This window comes from Heteronotia binoei, chromosome 13 (genome assembly GCF_032191835.1).
Source record: "Heteronotia binoei isolate CCM8104 ecotype False Entrance Well chromosome 13, APGP_CSIRO_Hbin_v1, whole genome shotgun sequence".
Lineage (NCBI taxonomy): Eukaryota > Metazoa > Chordata > Lepidosauria > Squamata > Gekkonidae > Heteronotia > Heteronotia binoei.
In genome coordinates, this window is record NC_083235.1 from 64,142,582 (window position 1) to 64,163,125 (window position 20,544).

Genomic DNA, 20,544 nt, shown 5'->3' on the forward strand with positions numbered 1-20,544 from the left:
TCCTGCCCTCGCTAAACTGAGGGCTTTCTGAACTTGGGATTGCATTGCAATAGTGACCCTCCCCCCCTCCCCCCCCCCCCCTTGGCAATGACTGCTGATACTACATAAACCAGTTTGGAAAGGTCAGAAATCTTTCTGAGACACAGGATGTGGGAACTTTGCTTGCAGCAACAGAACTATAAGGCCACGTGAATTCCCGTTGATTTCAATGGTAGCCAGACTGAAGAAGAAAAACTATTTTGTTCTTTGATTCTAATCCAGGATGCACTGAGGAAGTGAACCCATAACCTTCAGAGCAAAGAATTTTTATAACCTATGAACTAATGTCTTTAGCTTGGTTTGTTCTGTAACAAATGTCTTTAATATCTTGGTGTTTGGAATGGATAACACCATCTATAACTCCCTTCATTGGGAATTCAAATGACAGGAACTCATCCGGCACACCTGAGAACTAAACAGCATGGACCTGTCTTTACAGACAATTCCCGCTACACTATCAACTGGTTATCCAAGTGATGAAAACACTTTTCTGAGTAAAAATAGTTAGGACTGGGCTGTCAGGAAGACAAAGTACACTGAGATGGGTATTAGCCAAGTAGTTTATGCTTAGAGTATAGCTATAGTCATACCATATCAGACATATCATTGTACCAGAAAATTCCGTTTCTCTGGGATCAGAAGTTATGTAAGCAGAGTAACTGGGGACTGACCTCGGGCAATTCGCAAGACTCTCATGATGCGAATAATGGTGGGGTTAATGGGCAGCGATGCATTCACCTCGATCTCTTCCAGCGTGATCCCCATAATAGACAACAGCACGATTGCCAAATCTAATTGGTTCCATCTGAAGGTGATGCAAAATATCAAATGGAAAGATCTGCTAAAATATTTGCAGTTGTGTGAGGGCACTTGTGTGACAAAATAATTCCACTCATTTCGTTCATACCAGTAAAACATGAATCCACATGCCACCTCAAGCAGTCTTTTGAGATAAAATGTTAAAAGAAAAACATTTATTATTAGATTATAAGGCGAGCCAAGCCTGAATACACCACAGACTGGAACAAAGAAAGGTCAAAAGCAAGATTCAATTAATGTGGAGGGTAACCCAGATGATAAAAAGGAAGCCAATATTGGTTTATATTTTTTTTTATTGTTTTTAATGTTTCCTTTATGCTATGCTTCCAAGAACAGCTCCCAATGAATTTAGGGAGAATCATTCCAAATTTTTTAAAAAGTCTAAAAGCCCAGTTACTATTACAGGGTAGAATAGAAGGAAGGGTTTTGAGGTTATACTGAGGTCTCCTAGAAAGACCAAAGAGGGATCAAATAGTCAGAGAGAACAGAATGTTATGTGAGGTTTGTTGAGATACAGAGGGAATGTTTTACTTTGCATCATGTTTTTGATATTTAATCAAGAGAAATATTAAGAAGGAAGTTAAGGTAGGGATCCAGCGTTAGCTGCATAAAACTCTGAACACATTCCATCTACTCATGGTTTAGTGTGCATGTGTATGTTATTCCCAATCTATTGATCTCACTAGCCAGTGTTAATCCAGTCCCACCCTGCCCTCTGTTTCCAGAGTTTTCATGATGTAAACGGATATGCTGTTTCTCTCCCTCTCCACCCCCACACCAGGACATCTATCCAGTAAGTTAATGGACCCATCTGGGACAGCAGGATACATTAAGAAAGGATGCAGCAAAGGCAGCAAACTGAGCCTTAAGACGCGAATATGAATAATTTTTCAAGTCAACTGTGTAGCAGAGGAAATGGAATTGCTGCTCTTTTTATTGCTTCACCATTCACACACTGAGCAAACAGAAGAAGAAGGGGAAATGGAGGAGAAGCAAGGAAGCTGCTGCTGCAAGCCACACTTCACAGGTATCTTTGTGCAGGGGTCTAGATGAGTCATAAGAGGAATAAGAACATAAGAGCAGCCCTATTGGATCAGATCTAGGGTCTATATGATCCAGTGTCCTGTTTCCAATTGCGCTCATCCAGTGTCATGGGTGCTGGGGACCCTTCAGAGGAAGTTGAGTCTGATGAGGAAACTGTGCCCCTGCCACCTGCACCAGTGCCCCTGCCTCCTGCTGGAGAAGATCCCAGCCCCCCTGCCTCGCCCTCTCGGGTGGCTCGTGTGCGTGACCGCCTCCGGCAGGACCTCAGGGATCGGAGGAGGGCGGCACGCTCACAAGCAAGACGCTCCCTGAGCCCTGAGTTCTGAGAGGATTCTGGCCCTTCTAAGAGCAAGGATGCTTGAGTGGTAACAGGATCCTGGCTGCCTCCCTGAGCCAGCAATTAGCCCAAACGGGCAACAGCCAGCAGAGGGCTATATAGCTGTGGGCTTTGGGAGGAAGCTTTGTGGAAGCAACTAGTCATCTCCCTGACATTCTAGCATCCACTCCGGCTTGACTTTGGTTCCTGACTCCCTGACTTTGGCTTTGGACTTCTGGACTCCCTGACCTCGGCTTCTGGACCTCAGACCTGCGATACTTCTACAGTGATTCGGATTTGGCGCCTCGGACCCTCCTGCTTACTGGCTACAGACCTCGGACTGCCTCTGGACTTTGCCTGACCCGGCCCCAGCCGTGACAGATTGCTTCCACCGACAAACACCCACTCCACAGGATGGATGCTGAAGCAAGTGAAACCACAGAACTACTGGCTGCGCTCCAAGCCCAGGTACAGCAGCTAACACAGGCAGTAGTGCACTTGCAGCAACAACCTGCGGCCAGTGCTCCAGCCAAGTGCCCAGTTCCCCCACCTGACAGATTTGGGGGTGCCGTGGAAGAATTTCCTGCCTTCCTAGCACAGTGTCGGCTGTACTTTGAACTGAGAGCACGGGACTTCCTCAATGACAAAACCAAGGTGTGTTTCGTCATCAGTCTGTTAAAGGGGCAGGCGGCCAAATGGGCCACACCCTTACTGGTCGCGTCCTCTCCCCTACTGACTGATTACCAGGGGTTTGAGGCCCACCTGTCTGCTGCTTTCTCAAACCCAGTCCAAGCAGCCACAGCTAACCGGAAGATCAGGGCACTGAAACAAGGCAACTCCTCGGTGGCTCAATATGCCACTGAATTCAAGCTCCTGACCCAGGACTTGGCGTGGAATGAGGCTGCCCAGATGGACCAGTTTACTGAGGGGTTGGCAGAGGAGGTCCTGGATGAACTGGCCAGGGTGGAGCAGCCACCCACGCTCCAAGAACTTATCACCCTCTGCCTCCGCATCGATGGCCGCCTGGAAAGTCGCCGCCAAGCCAAGACCAGAGGGCGCCAGCTCCCTGCGCCGTGCTACCTGGCTCCTCGCCCGTCCCCAGCTAGTACCAGCACCAAGGACGAGCCTATGCAGCTTGGAGCTGCTCGACCCCGCCTGACCCCAGAGGAAAAGACCAGACGCCGCACGCAGAATCTGTGCCTCTACTGCGGCACGGCAGGCCACTATGCCTCTGGCTGCCCTGCTAAGCATCGGATACCTGGACCTTCGCTGCCACCGCCGCCAAAAGGGCAGCCCCAGGCGTAAGTGGACCCCCCAGCCTGGGGCGACTAGCTGGGTCCTCCGAACAGCGGGCTGATACCCCAGGGCCATTCCTGCTACCAGTCAAACTCCGTCTGCCTGACGAACGCTGGCTGTTCGTGTATGCCATGCTGGACTCGGGAGCGGCCCACTGTTTTATAGATGCCACCTTTGTGAAGCAGCACCAGATCCCTGTGCAGACAAAAGGGATTCCGTCACTGGTGGAGGCTATTGACGGGCGCCTCCTCCGTTCTGGCCCCGTCACCCAGGAGACCTGTCCCATCACCTTCCACGTCCAGCAGCACCAAGAACAGCTGCGGTTTGATGTCGCCCGCATGCCTCGCTTCCCGCTGATTCTAGGCCTTTCCTGGCTGAAGCTGCACAACCCCATCGTGGACTGGGCCCAGCAGGAACTACGCTTCCGAGACCCATGCCCCCATCTGACTCCTCCCACCACTCTAGCAGCTGGCATCCCGAGTGGTGGTCCTCAGCTCCCTCAGAAGTATGTGGACTTTGCTGATGTCTTTGAAGAGACAGGAGCTGATCAGCTTCCCCCTCACCGGCCCTACGACTGTGCCATTGATTTGGTACCTGGGGCACCACTCCCGGTGGGGCGTCTGTACCCAATGTCGGAGCCGGAGTTGGCAGCTCTGCGAGACTTCCTGGACAAGAACCTGAAACGCGGATTCATCCGACCCTCAACCTCTCCCCTATCTGCTCCAGTGCTCTTCGTGAAGAAGAAAAGTGGGGAGCTCCGGCTGTGCAATGACTACCGGGCCCTGAACAAGATCACCATCCGCGACCGGTACCCTCTACCACTGATCCCTGAACTCTTGGATCGCCTAAAGGGGGCCCAAATCTACACCAAGCTGGACCTCCGTGGAGCGTACAATTTGGTGCGCATACGGCCCGGAGACGAATGGAAGACCGCGTTTGGGACCCGATACGGGCAGTACGAGCACCTGGTAATGCCCTTCGGACTGACCAATGCCCCCGCTGTCTTCCAGAGGTTCATGAATGACATATTCCGGGACCTGCTCGACCGCTTCGCGATCATATACCTGGATGACATCCTAATTTACTCCCGCAATCCTGCCCAGCACGCTGAGCACGTCCGCCAGGTCCTGCAGCGCCTACGAGCCCATGGTCTCTACGCCAAGCTGGAGAAGTGCGACTTCGACCTGCGCTCCGTCGAGTTCCTTGGGCACATCGTGTCACCGCAGGGGATCCTCATGGACCCGAAAAAAGTAGAAGCGGTCCTGACCTGGCAGGCTCCTCAGAATCGCAAAGACCTGCAGCGGTTCCTCGGTTTTGCCAACTACTATCGGCAATTCATCCCGGCCTACGCATCCCTGACCACACCCCTGACTCAACTACTCCGCCCCAAAGAACCCTTCCACTGGTCCCCAGAGGCCGATAACGCCTTCTCCACCCTGAAGACTCGCTTTGCCACCGGGCCACTCCTGAGATACCCCGACCCCCAGCTTCCCTTTACGGTGGAAGCTGATGCCTCCAACGTGGCCCTGGGAGCAGTGCTGTCCCAGCGCGAGGAGCCGTCCCAGCCACTACAGCCCTGCGCCTATTACTCGCGGCAGCTCACTGCTGCAGAGAGGAACTATACCATCTGGGAGAGGGAGTTGCTCGCGATCAAGGCGGCGTTTGAGGTTTGGCGACATTACCTCGAAGGGGCTCGCCACCCTGTTCAAGTGCTCACCGATCACCGGAACTTGGAACACCTCCAGACCACCCGCCGTCTCAACCAGCGCCAGATCCGGTGGTCCCTATTCTTCTCTCGCTTCGACTTCCGGATCTCCTACATCCCCCATACCCAGAACCGGAAAGCAGACGCGCTCTCCCGGAAACCGGAATACGCCCCTGCCTCAACTGAGACCGCGCCCGCTGCTCCAATCCTGCCGCCCTCAGTATTTGCAGCCACCTCCACTTCACCAGCACTCGTGGAGGACATTCGGGCTAGCCAGGCCAATGATCCCTGGGTCCAGCAACACCTCCAGGCTCTCCAAGATGACCCAACAGGGGAGTTCACGACTCGAGGCGGCCTCTTGCTACACCGCGAACGCCTCTATGTGCCGCCTGGGCCCTTGCGGGCAGAAGTGCTACGCCTGACCCACGACTCGTTACCTGCCGGGCACTTTGGACAGCATAAGACCACCCACTTGCTGACAAGGGAATTCTGGTGGCCACGAGTTCGCGCTGATGTTGCCCGCTATGTCAGCTCCTGTGACGTCTGCCGACGGGCCAAAGACATCCCAGCCAAACCCTCAGGGTTGCTGCAGCCCTTGCCCACATCTTCAGGACCCTGGGATACCATCTCGATGGACTTCATCACGGAACTTCCACGCTCCAAGGGTCAGACTTGTATCTGGGTGGTCGTCGACCTATTTACCAAGATGGCCCACTTTGTTCCGTGCCCGAAACTCCCCACAGCTCAGGAGACGGCCCAGCTTTACCTGCAACACATCTTTCGTCTGCATGGACTCCCAGCCCATCTGATCTCCGATCGGGGCCCTCAGTTCTCCTCTCGGTTCTGGCAAGCCCTCCATTCCAGCCTGGGTACTCGAGTGCACCTGTCCTCGGCCTACCACCCACAGACAGATGGCCAGACAGAGCGCACCAATGCCACGCTAGAGCAATATCTCCGCTGTTACACCTGTTACCAGCAGGATGACTGGACCACTCTATTGCCCCTAGCGGAGTTTGCATACAACAACGCGGTCCATTCATCCACCCAAATGACCCCGTTTGCTGCAACCTACGGGTACCACCCTCGGTTCTTCCCAGCGATCCTACCACCCACGAATGTCCCCGCCGTCGATGCCTACCTGCAAGAACTCCGTGCCAGCCAAGACTTGCTCCGAGAGCAGCTACAGCAAGCCAAGGAGGCATATAAACGGGCTGCGGACCGAAAGAGGCAAGAAGGCCCTCCAGTGCAGCCGGGGGATCAGGTGTGGCTCTCAACTCGCTACCTGCGCCGGCCTGGTCGGTCTCACAAGCTGGATGCACGGTTCATTGGACCCTACCCCGTCGTTGAACAAATAAACCCCGTCGCCTTCAGGCTCCAGTTGCCACCCCACCTCCGCATTCACCCCGTGTTTCATCGCTCCCTCCTTGTTCCGGCTGCACCCCCTGACCCAGCTCGGACTCCTTCCCCACCGCCGCCACCACCAGTGTTGGTGGATGACGAGGAAGAATATGAGGTGCGCCAGATCCTGGACTCCCGGTACCATCGTGGAGGCCTCCAGTACCTGGTGGACTGGGAGGGATACGGCCCAGAAGACCGGTCTTGGGAGCCCGAGGACAATCTTCATGCCCCGGACTTGGTGCACCAGTTCCACAACGACCACCCCGACCTTCCAGGTCCCTCGACGGAGGGGGGCCCTGGGGGGGGGGATAGTGTCATGGGTGCTGGGGACCCTTCAGAGGAAGTTGAGTCTGATGAGGAAACTGTGCCCCTGCCACCTGCACCAGTGCCCCTGCCTCCTGCTGGAGAAGATCCCAGCCCCCCTGCCTCGCCCTCTCGGGTGGCTCGTGTGCGTGACCGCCTCCGGCAGGACCTCAGGGATCGGAGGAGGGCGGCACGCTCACAAGCAAGACGCTCCCTGAGCCCTGAGTTCTGAGAGGATTCTGGCCCTTCTAAGAGCAAGGATGCTTGAGTGGTAACAGGATCCTGGCTGCCTCCCTGAGCCAGCAATTAGCCCAAACGGGCAACAGCCAGCAGAGGGCTATATAGCTGTGGGCTTTGGGAGGAAGCTTTGTGGAAGCAACTAGTCATCTCCCTGACATTCTAGCATCCACTCCGGCTTGACTTTGGTTCCTGACTCCCTGACTTTGGCTTTGGACTTCTGGACTCCCTGACCTCGGCTTCTGGACCTCAGACCTGCGATACTTCTACAGTGATTCGGATTTGGCGCCTCGGACCCTCCTGCTTACTGGCTACAGACCTCGGACTGCCTCTGGACTTTGCCTGACCCGGCCCCAGCCGTGACATCCAGACCCTTTTGAAAAACGTCCAATGTCTCCACCTCTGCCTCTCCCAGAAGGAGGGAGAGGCACATGATAGTCATGTCATAGTCTTGGCATCATCCCAGAATAGTGGAGCTGATTCAAGCAGAACCCCCACCTGAAGAGCCAAGCTCTGGGGCACTGGCAGCAAGGATAGGGCAATGGTGCGTTGGCCCTATGGTGACTGTGAAGGAGGCTGTGGTGATGGAGGTCATCATGGGAGCATACCACCATCTTAACAGGCCAAGGGCAAGTGGGCCTGGGAGTGGGGATGCACGGCCTTTACAGCAGTAGCTACCATCCCTTGGGAGCCAGGTGGCTGCCGGGACAGGTCAGGAGAGAACTGGCACCCGCAGTAACCTCAACATGCTGAGGTCCAGAGCAGACCAGGGCCTTGTGTGCCTGGATGCAGGCATGTGTAGCTTTCGCAGCCATGGTCCCCTGGGAGCCCAGCAGCTGATGGTACAAGCCAGGAACAAGTGGAGCCTGGGGCAGGGGACTTAGCCCTCCTACAATTGTTCCAGCCTGGGTGGTGGCCCCTTTAGCAGGAAATCTCCAGGTATTTTCCAACCCAGAGCTGGCAACCTGACAAATATCAGGAGCCCAGGACAGGTTGCTGGGAGTGGGGGTAAAACCATAGATTTTCTGGTGATTCCAAAAGTGGACTGAAGTCATTTCTGGGTTTTCTCAAGAAATGACATTATGCTGTTGTGACAATGGTTGCCCCCCCACCCCCATACCCCCAGCCTCCCCAAACCTATCTGTATAGCTTTGTATGGCTTGGATGGCTGAACCAAAATCACAGCACTATACCCTGGAGATAAAGCTGTGAGTCCCAGCAGGAAAATCTGAACCTCACTGACTCAATTGTCAGTGTAGGCCTGATCTACCTATGAAGCACAATGATGTGCTGACTTTTCTATTTCAGGTAGGGCTTCCTTGTGGCTTCCAGCGGGGGACTTCTTTTTATGGTACCATAGAGTTTTCCTACCAAATTGCTAGACTGCCTGGGAAAACCATAGAGTTTTCCCTGAAACACCCAGAGCAGCTGGCACACAACATCGCCGACACGATGATGTCACTTCCAGGTGACATCATCATGCAGGCAATGTTGGGCAGGGATCCCCCCACTGATCCACTTTGGGATCCCCCCACTGATCCAGGTTGGGGACCCCTGCCCAGGAGCTTGGCAGCCCTAATTTCAGGCGGCAGATGCAGGCTGCCATTTTTGAAAATATTTTCACCCATTTAATGCTTTTCTCCAAGTAAAATTATAACCACATCTAGAGGAAGCATTCTAACAGGTCTTGACGTGTTATTTTTCTACTAGCAGGTAGGGTTGTTTTTTTTTTTAAATGAAGGAACACTAAAAATCATAACCCCTCATTGCAGGATGAAGTGATATTCCCCCCCACCCCCCACACACTACCTTAAGGCTTGGTGATCTCATTTCCATCTTATCTAAAGCAGTAGAGGGGTGATATTAGCTTAACGAACTGGGCACAGTCTCACAGAGACCGCACCTGTTTCAATTAGGGTTGCCAAGTCCAATTCAAGAAATATCTGGGGACTTTGGGGTGGAGCCAGGAAACTTTGGGGGTGGAGCCAGGAGACTTTGGGGGTGGAGCCAAGAGACATTGGGGCAGAGCCAGGAGCAAGGGTGTGACAAGCATAATTGAACTCCAAGGGAGTTCTGGCCATCACATTTAAAGGGACAGCACACCTTTTAAAACGCCTTCCTTCCATAGAAAATAAAGAAGGATAGGGGCACCTTCTTTTGGGGCTCATAGAATTGGACCCCCTGGTCCAATCCTTTTGAAACTTGGGGGGTATTTTGGGGAGAGGCACTAAATGCTATACTGAAAATTTGGCACCTCTACCTCAAAAAGCAGCCCCTCGAGAGCCCCCGATACTCGCTGATGAATTACCCTTCATTCCCTATGGGAATCGGTAGAGGTGCATAATGGCTGTGGGGGCGGGGCTTCCCCCGCTGGCCAGCTGGCTGGGGGAGGGAGGAAGCCTGTAAAATCAGGGGATCCCCTGCTGGGACCTGGGGATTGGGAAGCCTAGTTTCAATGGGACTTAAACATGCTTAACTTTCTATAAATTTTGTCCATTTTATCTTCAATGAAGTGACTAGTAATTAATAAGAACAGGGCTTGTGAGGCAGATCTTAACTGGTGGGGTGGACACTGTTGGAGGATTCAGTCCTTCATGGACCTTGGCCCTAAGCCATTTAGGCCTTTAAAGGTAATGGGAGACAGTGCCATTTGGACTTTCAGTTTAGGCACCAACATGCCTTGGCCCATCTATTTGTAATTTTTGCTCTGATTAGTACATTACTTTCCACAGACTTTGACCAAGGCTCCATGATGCAAGCTATATTTCCATATTTAAATCAACACAGAATTAGGGTGGAGACATTTTGATAAAGAGTACTTTTATCATTTTACAAGCAACCATGTCACTCACTACCTGTCTTGGAAGAATCGTCGAAACCCAAATGCAATGAGTTTGAAAACAGATTCCATAACAAAGATGACGGTGAAGATGTAATTGCAAATCTTCAGGGCTTCGTCAAGAACCTGAAATGAGGAAACAAATGTGAGGTTTCTGCAGTTATTTCCAGAAGGGTTACCTGCCCTTCTGTTTTCAACAAGATCCTCTCAATGAGGGGGGGGAAAAAACAAAAGCCAAAATGAAGACAAAACTGGAATGTGGGCCTGACACACTCTGTCTTGCGTAGTATGAAAATCTGAACTTTTCTTGTTCTCCAAAGTGAAGATAAGGGCAAAATTCAGATTTGCTGTCCTCCAGGCTGCCTTCTCAAAAAGGGCAAAATACTGTCAGATGACAGCCAGGCTCCTGAACCTGGATGGATTTTACTTTGTGAGAGGGAGGCAACCTGTACTGATGCCCTTGAGCCAATCCTTCCAGAACAATCTGTAGTCCTTTTGTTTCACTGTCAACTCCTGCTGCAATCTTACCTTACACCCTAGCTTTCTTATCCCACCTCTACCTCAGACTGTGTCTGCTGTGAGGAACGGGTTTTACTGTCAGGGAATCTGTCTGAAGTCCAGAGGTAATTTGTGGCCATCAATTTGAAACCACTGCCTTAGACCAGCCATGTCAGATGTGTATACTTAGGGCCAGACCCGCCATTAGGCAAACTAGGCAATTGCCAAGGGCAATTCTGGGGGGGGGGGGGGGTGCCAAATTGGGTGCCCCCCCCCATGTGGCTCAGTGACATTATCAGTGTGGGTGGTGGTGGTGGTGTCAGAAGTTAGCCATCTGCTATCCTATTTGGTAGATTTAACAGGATTGAGTACTCTAATAGACACTGTCTTTGTAATCCCAAGTGTATTGAAACTATTTCCCATGTATTATTGAACTGTCCTCTTTATGATGATATTTGTTGTATATACCTGAAAGATATCTTAGCAGATATGTTGGGCTGGGCTGATTCAGGCAAAGTCCACAAACTTTTAAATGACACTTGCTCTGAGGTAACTTTAATGGTGGCTAGATTTCTTCAACAGGACATGGAAATACGACAGAGAATGGTTCTGGAATGACCACATTTTATTTGTTTTAATTATTTAATTTGGCTAAACTCGATTCATATATATTTTATGTATACTAGCTCCCCATGTACTCTATAATCTAGCATTTTATATTATTTATATTGCTATTTTACTGCTAAATCTGTTTTATGCCAATAAAGGCTTGCTGTTGCTGTTAAGTTAGCCTTGCCTAGGGTGCCAAGCAGTCTAGGGCTGACCCTGTGTATGCTGGTTTAGCCATCAACCATTACGCGCTATCCACACCAAGACAAGCAAGTAGAATTAGCTAAGAACATAACAACATAAGAGAAGCCATGTTGGATCAGGCCAGTGGCCCATCCAGTCCAACACTCTGTGTCACAGAAGAACATAAGAGAAGCCATGTTGGATCAGGCCAGTGGCCCATCAAGTCCAACACTCTGTCACACAGTGGCCAAAAAAGCCCTAGGTGCCATAGCTAATTGTCTACGTTTAAAAAAACAAAACAAAACAAAGTTGCTCTCCTCTGGTTCATAATAAGCACCTGTCACTGAACAACTCCAATGTCAGCCTTAGTTTAGAACATAGTTAATTACATATTTCGGCATAAAGTAATTGGATTGTGTAACAAGCTCCTCACAAGGTGAACCTGCAGCCTGGGCCATGCACTCCCACCTTAAACAAGATGCTTTTCCCCTCTCTCTCCATTTTAATTGACTCACTTTAGAAGTCTAGGTACTGTCTAGCCTTTATGATTACCTCACCTTTGCTTTTGCATTGCTTTTATTCCTTCTCAAACCAGTCACTAATAAAAATACGTACAGTGCACAAATTGGCAGTGAATTCCATCTCACTGTCGTATGCAAGTTATTTTACAGTTCATTATAAGTCGTCGTTATGATTTGAATGTGATCCTAAATACAAAAGCCTGGCATGCTAATACACAAGGGACCTGCTGTTTAGCCAAAACGCTAAGTAAATAAAAGCCTGCTGAATAAATAAATCCACAACGTTGGGGGAACAGGCCAGTAAAATACCAACTAAAAGACTACAAGATTTGACCTAGAGATGACTAGGAATCGGAATGAACTGGCTCATGAACAAGACTGTGATGAATGTTGGCCAGTTTGTGGTTTGCAAAGTGAAGTTCATGGCATGTCAACTGGTATGAACTTTCCACAAACTTTCAAGCCGTTTGTGGAGCTTCATTGCATTTTGTGAACAGATACATTTTGAAACAGACTGTCTCCACTCAATCTAAATGTTTACCAAACGTCGAAGCAACAAGAGGGATGGAACTTGGATGGCATGTAAAGGAACATCTAGAGCACGGGTATCAAACATGCAGCCCAGGGGCCAAATCGGGACTCCTATCAAGCCCCCGAGCAACTGGCTGTCATCTGCTTCCTTTTCCCTCTCTCTTGCTCCCTTCTGCATAACAGCTTGCTTTGCAAGGCTTGCTCAATCATACAGGAGCTACAGAGAAAACCTCTATTTTTGCCATTGGCTGAGGCTCCTCCCTTGGGGAGGGAGGGGAGGGGATAGAGCTTGCTTTGCCAGGCTCTCTCAATTACACAGCAGAGCTACTGAGCCAAGCCTCTTTACCTTCTATTGGTTGAGGCTCCTCCCCCTCCTGGCCCCCTGGGGAAGGAAGGAAAGAGCCAGAGCTTCCTTTGCCCAGTTCATTGGATCCCATGGGAGAAATATATATATAAAACACCTTTAAGACTAATAAGTGCTAATGCTTTAAGTGTGTTTTAAGTTTTTTTTTTTTTTTAAAAATCTTTAATTGTGTTTGTCCGTGTCCTTTATAAAGTTTTTATCTCTGCTATCTATCTTAAATCTACCTAATCTTAAAACAAACATGGTCCGGCCCAACAAGGTCTCATTTATGTCAGATTTGGCCCTCATAACAAATGAGTTCGACACCGTTGATCTAGAGGAGGTCCCCTGCAAGCTTGGCGTCTCTAGCTAGCACAGGATCCATTCTATACACTCTTGAAACTCCTGAGCCTGTCATTTTCCCAGAAAGCACTTTCCCGGGACACCTTCTTTAGGTGGATGTAACTTGGACCCCATAAATCCAACCCTCACCAAACTTGGAGGTCAGATAGAGGAGAGTCAGCTAGAGATCCCCTGTGAGTATGATGTCTCTGGCATACGGGGGGTGGGGGAGGCATTCTACCGCACCATGAACCTCATAAGCTGAGCCAGTTTGTTTGGCCCATTAAAGTTTGTGACAGTTTGTGGTTTGTGAACCAGGCCACAAAACTATGAACCAAACCACATTTTCCCAGCTTGTGCCCATCCCTAGAGATGACCGATTATTACTTAATGGATATTAATATTAAGACATTATTATGATTGGTTCCTTAGACTTGCCCTATATTGCTGTTGAATCTGGCTGCAATGTAAAACCATTAAAACAATTAAAAGCCATATAAAAACATTAAAGATTGTCATCTAAGAACAATAGTGCAAGTAAACAGCTGTAAATAGAAATAATTTTATTGGAATTTCAAAAAGACTTTCTTAAGAAGAATTCTGAATGCCAAAAAGGCATCAGATAGAATGAGCCTGCCTAGAGAAGGCTCTTGATCCTACAGACATTGTGCCTCCGACAATTAGGACATACAGAACAAAGGACTTCTTTGCACGTGTTGAACCTTGAGGGGGAAGAGAGCATTTGTTATATGAATGGGGAAATGTGAATTTGGTGATGTTCCCTTGTTGCGTCGTATGGTTATTTTAACATGATCTCTTCAGGAAAAAGTCTTCGGTTTAGTTTCTCTTTTTACTTTGGTTGCTGCTGTGGCTGGTTATGGCCTAGCAGGGCCCAGACCAAGCCTAACCTATGTTCCAATAAAGTTCTGATCTGTTTTGGTACCAGGCATTGTGAGGTTATTACAGTATTCCTTCAACCCTTCCATGCCCATTCCATTTACGGCTTTAAAGATCTAAACTAGTACTTTGAATTGAGCCTGGAAAAAGAATGGCAACTAGGGCAGCTACTTCCAAATAAGTGAATATGCTCTAACTGGCTTGCTCTGAACAAAGCATAGGGTTGCCAATCCCCAGGTGGGGGCAGGGGATCCCCCGGTTTGGAGGCCCTCCCCCCGCTTCAGGGTTGTCAGAAAGCGGGGGGAGGGGGGGAAATGTCTGCTGGGAACTGTTATTTCCTATGGAGATTTATTCCCATAGAAAATCATGGAGAATTGATCTGTGGGTATCTGGGGGGGGGGGGCTCTTTTTGAGGTAGAGGCACCAAATTTTCAGTACAGCATCTAGTGCCTCTCCCCAAAATATCCCCCAAGTTTCAAAACGATTGGACCAGGGGATCCAATTCTATGACCCCAAAAGAAGGTGCCCCTATCCATTATTTCCTATGAAAGGAAGGCATTGAAAAGGTGTGCCGTCCCTTTAAGTGTGACGGCCAGAACCCCCTTTGGAGTTCAGTTATGCTTGTCACAGCCTTGATCTTGGCGCCACCCTTAATGTCTCCTGGCTCCACCCCCAAAGTCTCCTCGCTCCACCCCCAAAGTCCCCAGATATTTCTTAAATTGGACTTGGCAACCCTAACAAAGCAGGAGTCAAGTTGCGCCTTTAAGGCCAACCAATTTTTATTTAGAACGTAAGCTTTCATGTGCTCTTAAGCACACTTCATCAGACGAGGAATCCAGCACCTCTGGTTACTGCTGAATTTTTTCGAACAGCTGTAAATTCTACTTTCTTTTCAAAGACAATCCCATATTATAGTAGTGTAAGCCAGAGTTATCATAAAATGCATCATAATGTTCAGATCTCTGTTCTACAGAATAGGTATACAGCTGGCATCAGAGCCAGGTCCAACAGCTATTTCTGGGAGACATAGGTCCACAAAGATTCAGGGTGTTTGTGATGGTGATTCAAAGTGTGTGTGCCACATGGAAAATGGACATAACAGTTAGTCCTCTTGAAAGTCCCAGCCATCTGATTCTCTGCCTTAGCCAGTCTTACTAGGGAAGCTGTTATGCATGCAGAAGGTTTCCGATTCAATCCCCAGTATCTCCAATTTAAAAATTCAAGCAGCAGGACATATAAAAGACCCTGTACCAGAGACCCTGGAGAGCCATTCCTAATCAGAGTACAAAACGTGAACCTGGATAAAGCAATGAGCTGACTCAGTATAAGGCTTCTCTTTTTACTTTGTCCCAGGAAAGAAAACTTTCCAACCTGCAGACTGCTAAGCACAAGTACAATAACTCCTCCAAGAATATTGTCAACCTGTCACAACACAGACTCAGTCCTTCAGAGGAGGCAGTTCTTTCATGTGGACTTTCATTCTGCCCCACCAAATCCACACAAATGATTCAGCTTTGTGGGGACTTAGAAACCTTTTATCCGTCGTCTACGCCTAAAGGAATATTTCCAAAATGCACATGAACAGAACAAGGAAGAACATGCTACATCTTCACAACATATCATCACACACTCCACTGGAGAACATTTACCATCCCTCCAACCCAACAATGAACAGGATACTTGCCGTACCACACTAACAAAACAACATTACAAGAGAAAAAATTCCACATGGACTCCTTCTGAGGGCCGCAGCACCACATTGGATCACTACATTGAGTGCTTTCGCCAGAGAGTTCAAACTGATGTGATCAACAAACAACACCGCACACAGCAGAATCTCAACCATGCTGAAAGGAAGGCCATAGACAGTCTCAGGAACAATATGGATATTACAATCAAAGAGGCAGACAAAGGAGGAGCTGTTGTCATCATGAACACATCAGACTACATTAAGGAGGCCCAAAGACAACTCTCAAATACTTCATTTTACAAACCACTGGACTCAGACCCCACACAGGTGTAATGTACTCAGAGACGAGACGTGCTGAAGGCAACATGCTTTAATGGATGGTACATCACAGAACAGGGCAACGCGGTCCGGGACCCACTTTATATACATTAGACCCGGAACAGCCCTCTAGCTGGCCAGTCCAATCCTGGCCAGTCAAACTTCCCGCCACTGATCTTGGTAGGCGGAGTCTTTTCCCGCGCTGCGCAGGGTGACCAAGGGACTTTCCCTGGTCGCCATTGCTGCATGGCCACGCGGTGCTTTAATCAAGCACAAGACCCCACACAGGAATACAAAAAAGAATTGAACAAGATTACAAAAGAATTACCACTGAGCATTCAGGAACAGATCCTGTCAGACACATCACAGGAACCTTGACCAGGTACTTTTTATCTTCTACCCAAAATACATAAACCAGGTAACCCGGGATGTCCCATTGTGTCGGGGATAGGCACTATCACTGAGGGGGTATCTGGATATATGGACTCTATTCTAAGACCCTATGCCAACAGTGCCCCAGTTATGTTCGTGACACTACAGATTTTCTGAGGGAAATACAATCTTTGAACAACCTTCCAGAGAATACTATCTTAGCCACCATGGATGCTGAATCTTTGTATACCAACATCCCACACTGAGATGGATTACAAACTGTAAGTAATATAATCTCTGATAAAAAACTTAGCTGACTTTGCTACCAAACTGTGCCATTTTGTTCTCACCCATAACTACTTCAGATTTGGCAATGAACTTTTCCTACAGATCAATGGTACAGCCATGGGCATCCGCATGGCCCCACAATATGCTAACATCTTTATGGCTGACTTGGAGCAGCGCTTCCTAGACTCCCAGCCACTCATACCTGCCTTATACCTTCGTTACACTGACAACATCTTTATGGTCTGGACGCATGGTAAAGAAGCCCTGGACACATTCCATCAGGCTTTCAATGATTTTTACCCTACCATCAACCTGACAATGAACCAGTCTATGCAAGAAATATATTTTCTGGACACCACTGTAAAACTAAACAATGGACGCATTGACACCACTTTATACCAGAAACCTACTGACCGACAAACATACCTGCATGACTGCAGCTACCACCCCAAACACACCAAATGATCCAGGCTCTACGCTACAGCCGCATTTGCTCCAATCCTGCTGACAGAGATTCTCACCTGAGAGATCTACAACAAACCTTTTTGGAACTAAAGTACCCACCTGATGAAGTCAGGACACAGATCAACAAAGCCAGAATGATTCTCAGAGAAAACCTGTTACAAGACAATGTCAGACACTGGAATACAACTACAATGATTGCTTAGCATAAGTGACTCCATTTTCTTAGCAGTGATACTAACCATGAGAAAGCTTGCTGCATATCAAAGTAGAGGTCACAGAATGTTACTAGTAGCTGGTGTGAACATTCCTTTCCCTGCAAACTAACAAAAGATACTTTCCTTTGAAGATAAGTGCCTCAGGGTTGGCAGTTCGGCCATCCCTGTGAAGCAGCTAAACAAAGAGATAAGAGGAAGTACCCGTGTGAAAGTTAGCACCCTGACCTAGCAATGTTTAGATGTGTGGGTTTTTGCATAGCAGGCTTTGATGTAGAATTCATTAAGTTATGTGCTCATGTACAACAATGTATCAGTTCCAATCTTTCTTCGTTCAGATGCTATGGGTTCTCTAATAAATCCTATACTTTGTTTCAAATCAAAGTCTGGTTGATTTGAAGTTCCATTGTCTGACAGACAGACCCAAAAGAAAATAATAGAATACCACTAGTGGTCACACACAACTCTCAACTTAAAACAGTTCAGTGTATCATCAACAACTTACAACCTCTTTTGGACAGTGACAGCTTTCTTTCAAAAGCACTGGGGGGTATACCTTGCACACAGACAACCCCCCCCCCAACCTTAAAGAACTCCTCACCCACAACAATACAGCATCTCATCTGAGCATGAACACTGGTACCACAGCTTGCAATAAACCCAAGTGCCAACTTTGCTGCCACATACACCCAGACAACACAATCACTGGGCCTAACAACATTAACTATACCATCTCAGGCTCATTCACTTGTTCATCTTCCAACAATATATATGCCATTAAATGCCAACAATGCCCTTCAGTTCTCTACATTGGGCAAACAGGACAAACCCTACGCCAAAGGATAAATGGACACAAATCTGACATTAGGAATCACAGAACTGAGAAATCTGTGAGAGAACATTTTAACCTTCCAAAGCATTCAATGGGTGACCTCAAGGTAGCTGTTTTACTGCAAAGGAACTTCAAGAACAGAATAAAGAGAGAAATTGCTGAATTACAAATGATTATGAAACTTGGAACAAACACCCCCCCAGGACTGAACACGGATATTGTTTTTTTATCTCATTACAGATGCTAAGCCCACTCTCAGTGAGTATAGCTATACATCCACAGTATTCCAATGTGTTTCTCTTTTAGAATTGTGTATCAGTATAACTTTTTGTATTGACATACTCAAAATAGGGATATTGGTTGTATATCTCATTACATATGCGTTACCCATTTTCACTATATTTTATTGTATTCCTTTTTCCTATGGCAAATTAGAATTATGTTTACATGTTAAAAAGTAGATTAGGTGGACAAGAACATCACTATCCAATGTATTTCTCTTTTAGCTGTATTGACACACTCAAACAGGGACTTTGGTTGCTTATCCCATTACATATATTGAACTCATCTCCCATTGTTATTGACAGACAATCTCACAATTTGACATATTACTGTTTTCTTGTTTTCGCATGCTCATGCTGCTCAGATCAAAGGTTTGCTCAATTTGTTATTTTTACTGCATACTGCTGTTTTGTTGCTTTCGCATGCTCATGCTACTCAGATCAAGGGTTTGCTAAATTTGTTAATTTTACTATTCTGTCACTGTACCATTTTACATTCTAAACTACTGCCTACCAGATAATTTTACTTCACTGTCATTGGTTCTTAAATCTGTACCATGTTGCATTCTGGGCCACTGCCTACCAGCTATGTAAGGCTCTGCTCAGCTATGCATGGCTTTGCTCACTGTGCTGGATTCCTCATCTGATGAAGTGTGCTTAAGAGCACACGAAAGCTTACGTTCTAAATAAAAATTGGTTGGTCTTAAAGGTGCGACTTGACTCCTGCTTTGTTCCACTGCTTCAGACCAACACGGCTGCCCGCTTGGATCTATCAGTATAAGGCAGCTTCGGGTGATCAAAATCAGAGATAACACTGGCATTACATATTTTGCTCTTAAAAGCATTTCACTGTGGTTTCTTAAATCATTTTATTTTCAGCAATTTCCCAACGAAGAGTTGGCAACTCTGTCTATAACAGATGGGCTGCTTTTGCCATTGTGATTTAACTTAAGAAAATGCCAGAAATAAGATCTGAAAAAAAAGACGACAGTGGGGAGAACACAAGAATGCAATGGCATAATCTGGATTCCATATTTAAAACTGAATGGGGCAATGGTTCAGTGGTGGAGCATCTAAAAACAATTTATAAACTTCAGAAACAAGGTAGTTCTAAATCTTTCTCTGCTCATTATTTATTTATTTATTTCATTTATACCCCACCTTTCTCTTCAATGGGGACCCAAAGCAGCTTACATTGCTCTCCTCCATTTTATCCTCACAACAACCCTCTGAAGTATGTTACCCAGTAGGCTTCTATGGCAGGAGTGGGGTTTTGATTCTGGATCTCCCAGACCCTAGTCCAACATTCTTAACTACTACACTATCCTGTGTGCCTTATTTTAGGAAGAGAACTTGGTGTTGTTCATTATAAAAATTATGATTGATATATTTATTTTTAATCCAAATAATGCAATGGAAGAGGACCCCAAATTCACAATGATAGGCAAATAAAATGCCTATAACGTTAAACTAAAAGTGCATATCTCATAGATGCTCTGCAGGATCTGTCCAAAGATCTATACAGTCCAGTATGTCTCTATGGGCCGAAATGGTTATGAGATCCATAATGCAATCTCCCTTGGCCTTTTAAAAGGCTTTCGAATTGGTCAAGGAACTCCTGTTTCAGGCTGGTATTACAGCACTGGGGAAGATTAATGTGTATTTCTCCCTCCTCTCTCCCGCCCCCACTCATAGTTTGCCACCAAAGGGAAAACATACAGATGCCAAAATGACGCTTGCGTGCTTCCCCTGTTGGGCAAATAGCAGTTCTTGGGCAATGGTGCGTGTGGGAGGAAGGGGCTGGATTTCGTTAGAAAGCCTATGCCTTGGTTATGGGTCTCTTACCATCACAGTTTGGCCTGACTGCATCAGGGAAGGTTTCAAAAGGGGCTCAATTTAATCACCCTATTAGGAAGGAACGAAGAGGGTGGAAGGGTAAATGTGTAAGGGCACGTTTGCAAATGAAATGGGAAAAGAAAACCTTGTCAAAAAGATATTGCCAAACCTGACTACAGTAACAAATAGGAAATCTGTGTCTCCTACCATGACCCTTAGACTAAAAACCATCTTGTACTCGTTAAGCTTCTTGACCCCCTCCCCTCAGAAAATGACAGAAACAGCATCTGCATAAGACACAGGTTACCAGATTTTGTCCTTTCCTTAGAC

General features: G+C 47.6%; 1 protein-coding gene across 3 annotated transcripts in view; it reads right to left on the reverse strand.

Moving 5' to 3' along the window:
• CACNA1G (calcium voltage-gated channel subunit alpha1 G) overlaps positions 1–20,544 on the reverse strand; it is a 313,913-nt gene that overhangs the window by 45,633 nt on the left and 247,736 nt on the right. For all 3 annotated transcript variants that reach the window (XM_060251973.1, XM_060251974.1, XM_060251975.1), the window contains 2 exons: positions 10,013–10,122; positions 711–844 (listed from right to left, as the gene is read on the reverse strand). In XM_060251973.1, the coding sequence (XP_060107956.1) occupies positions 711–844; positions 10,013–10,122 (244 nt within the window). The remainder of the gene's footprint in view (positions 1–710; positions 845–10,012; positions 10,123–20,544) is intronic.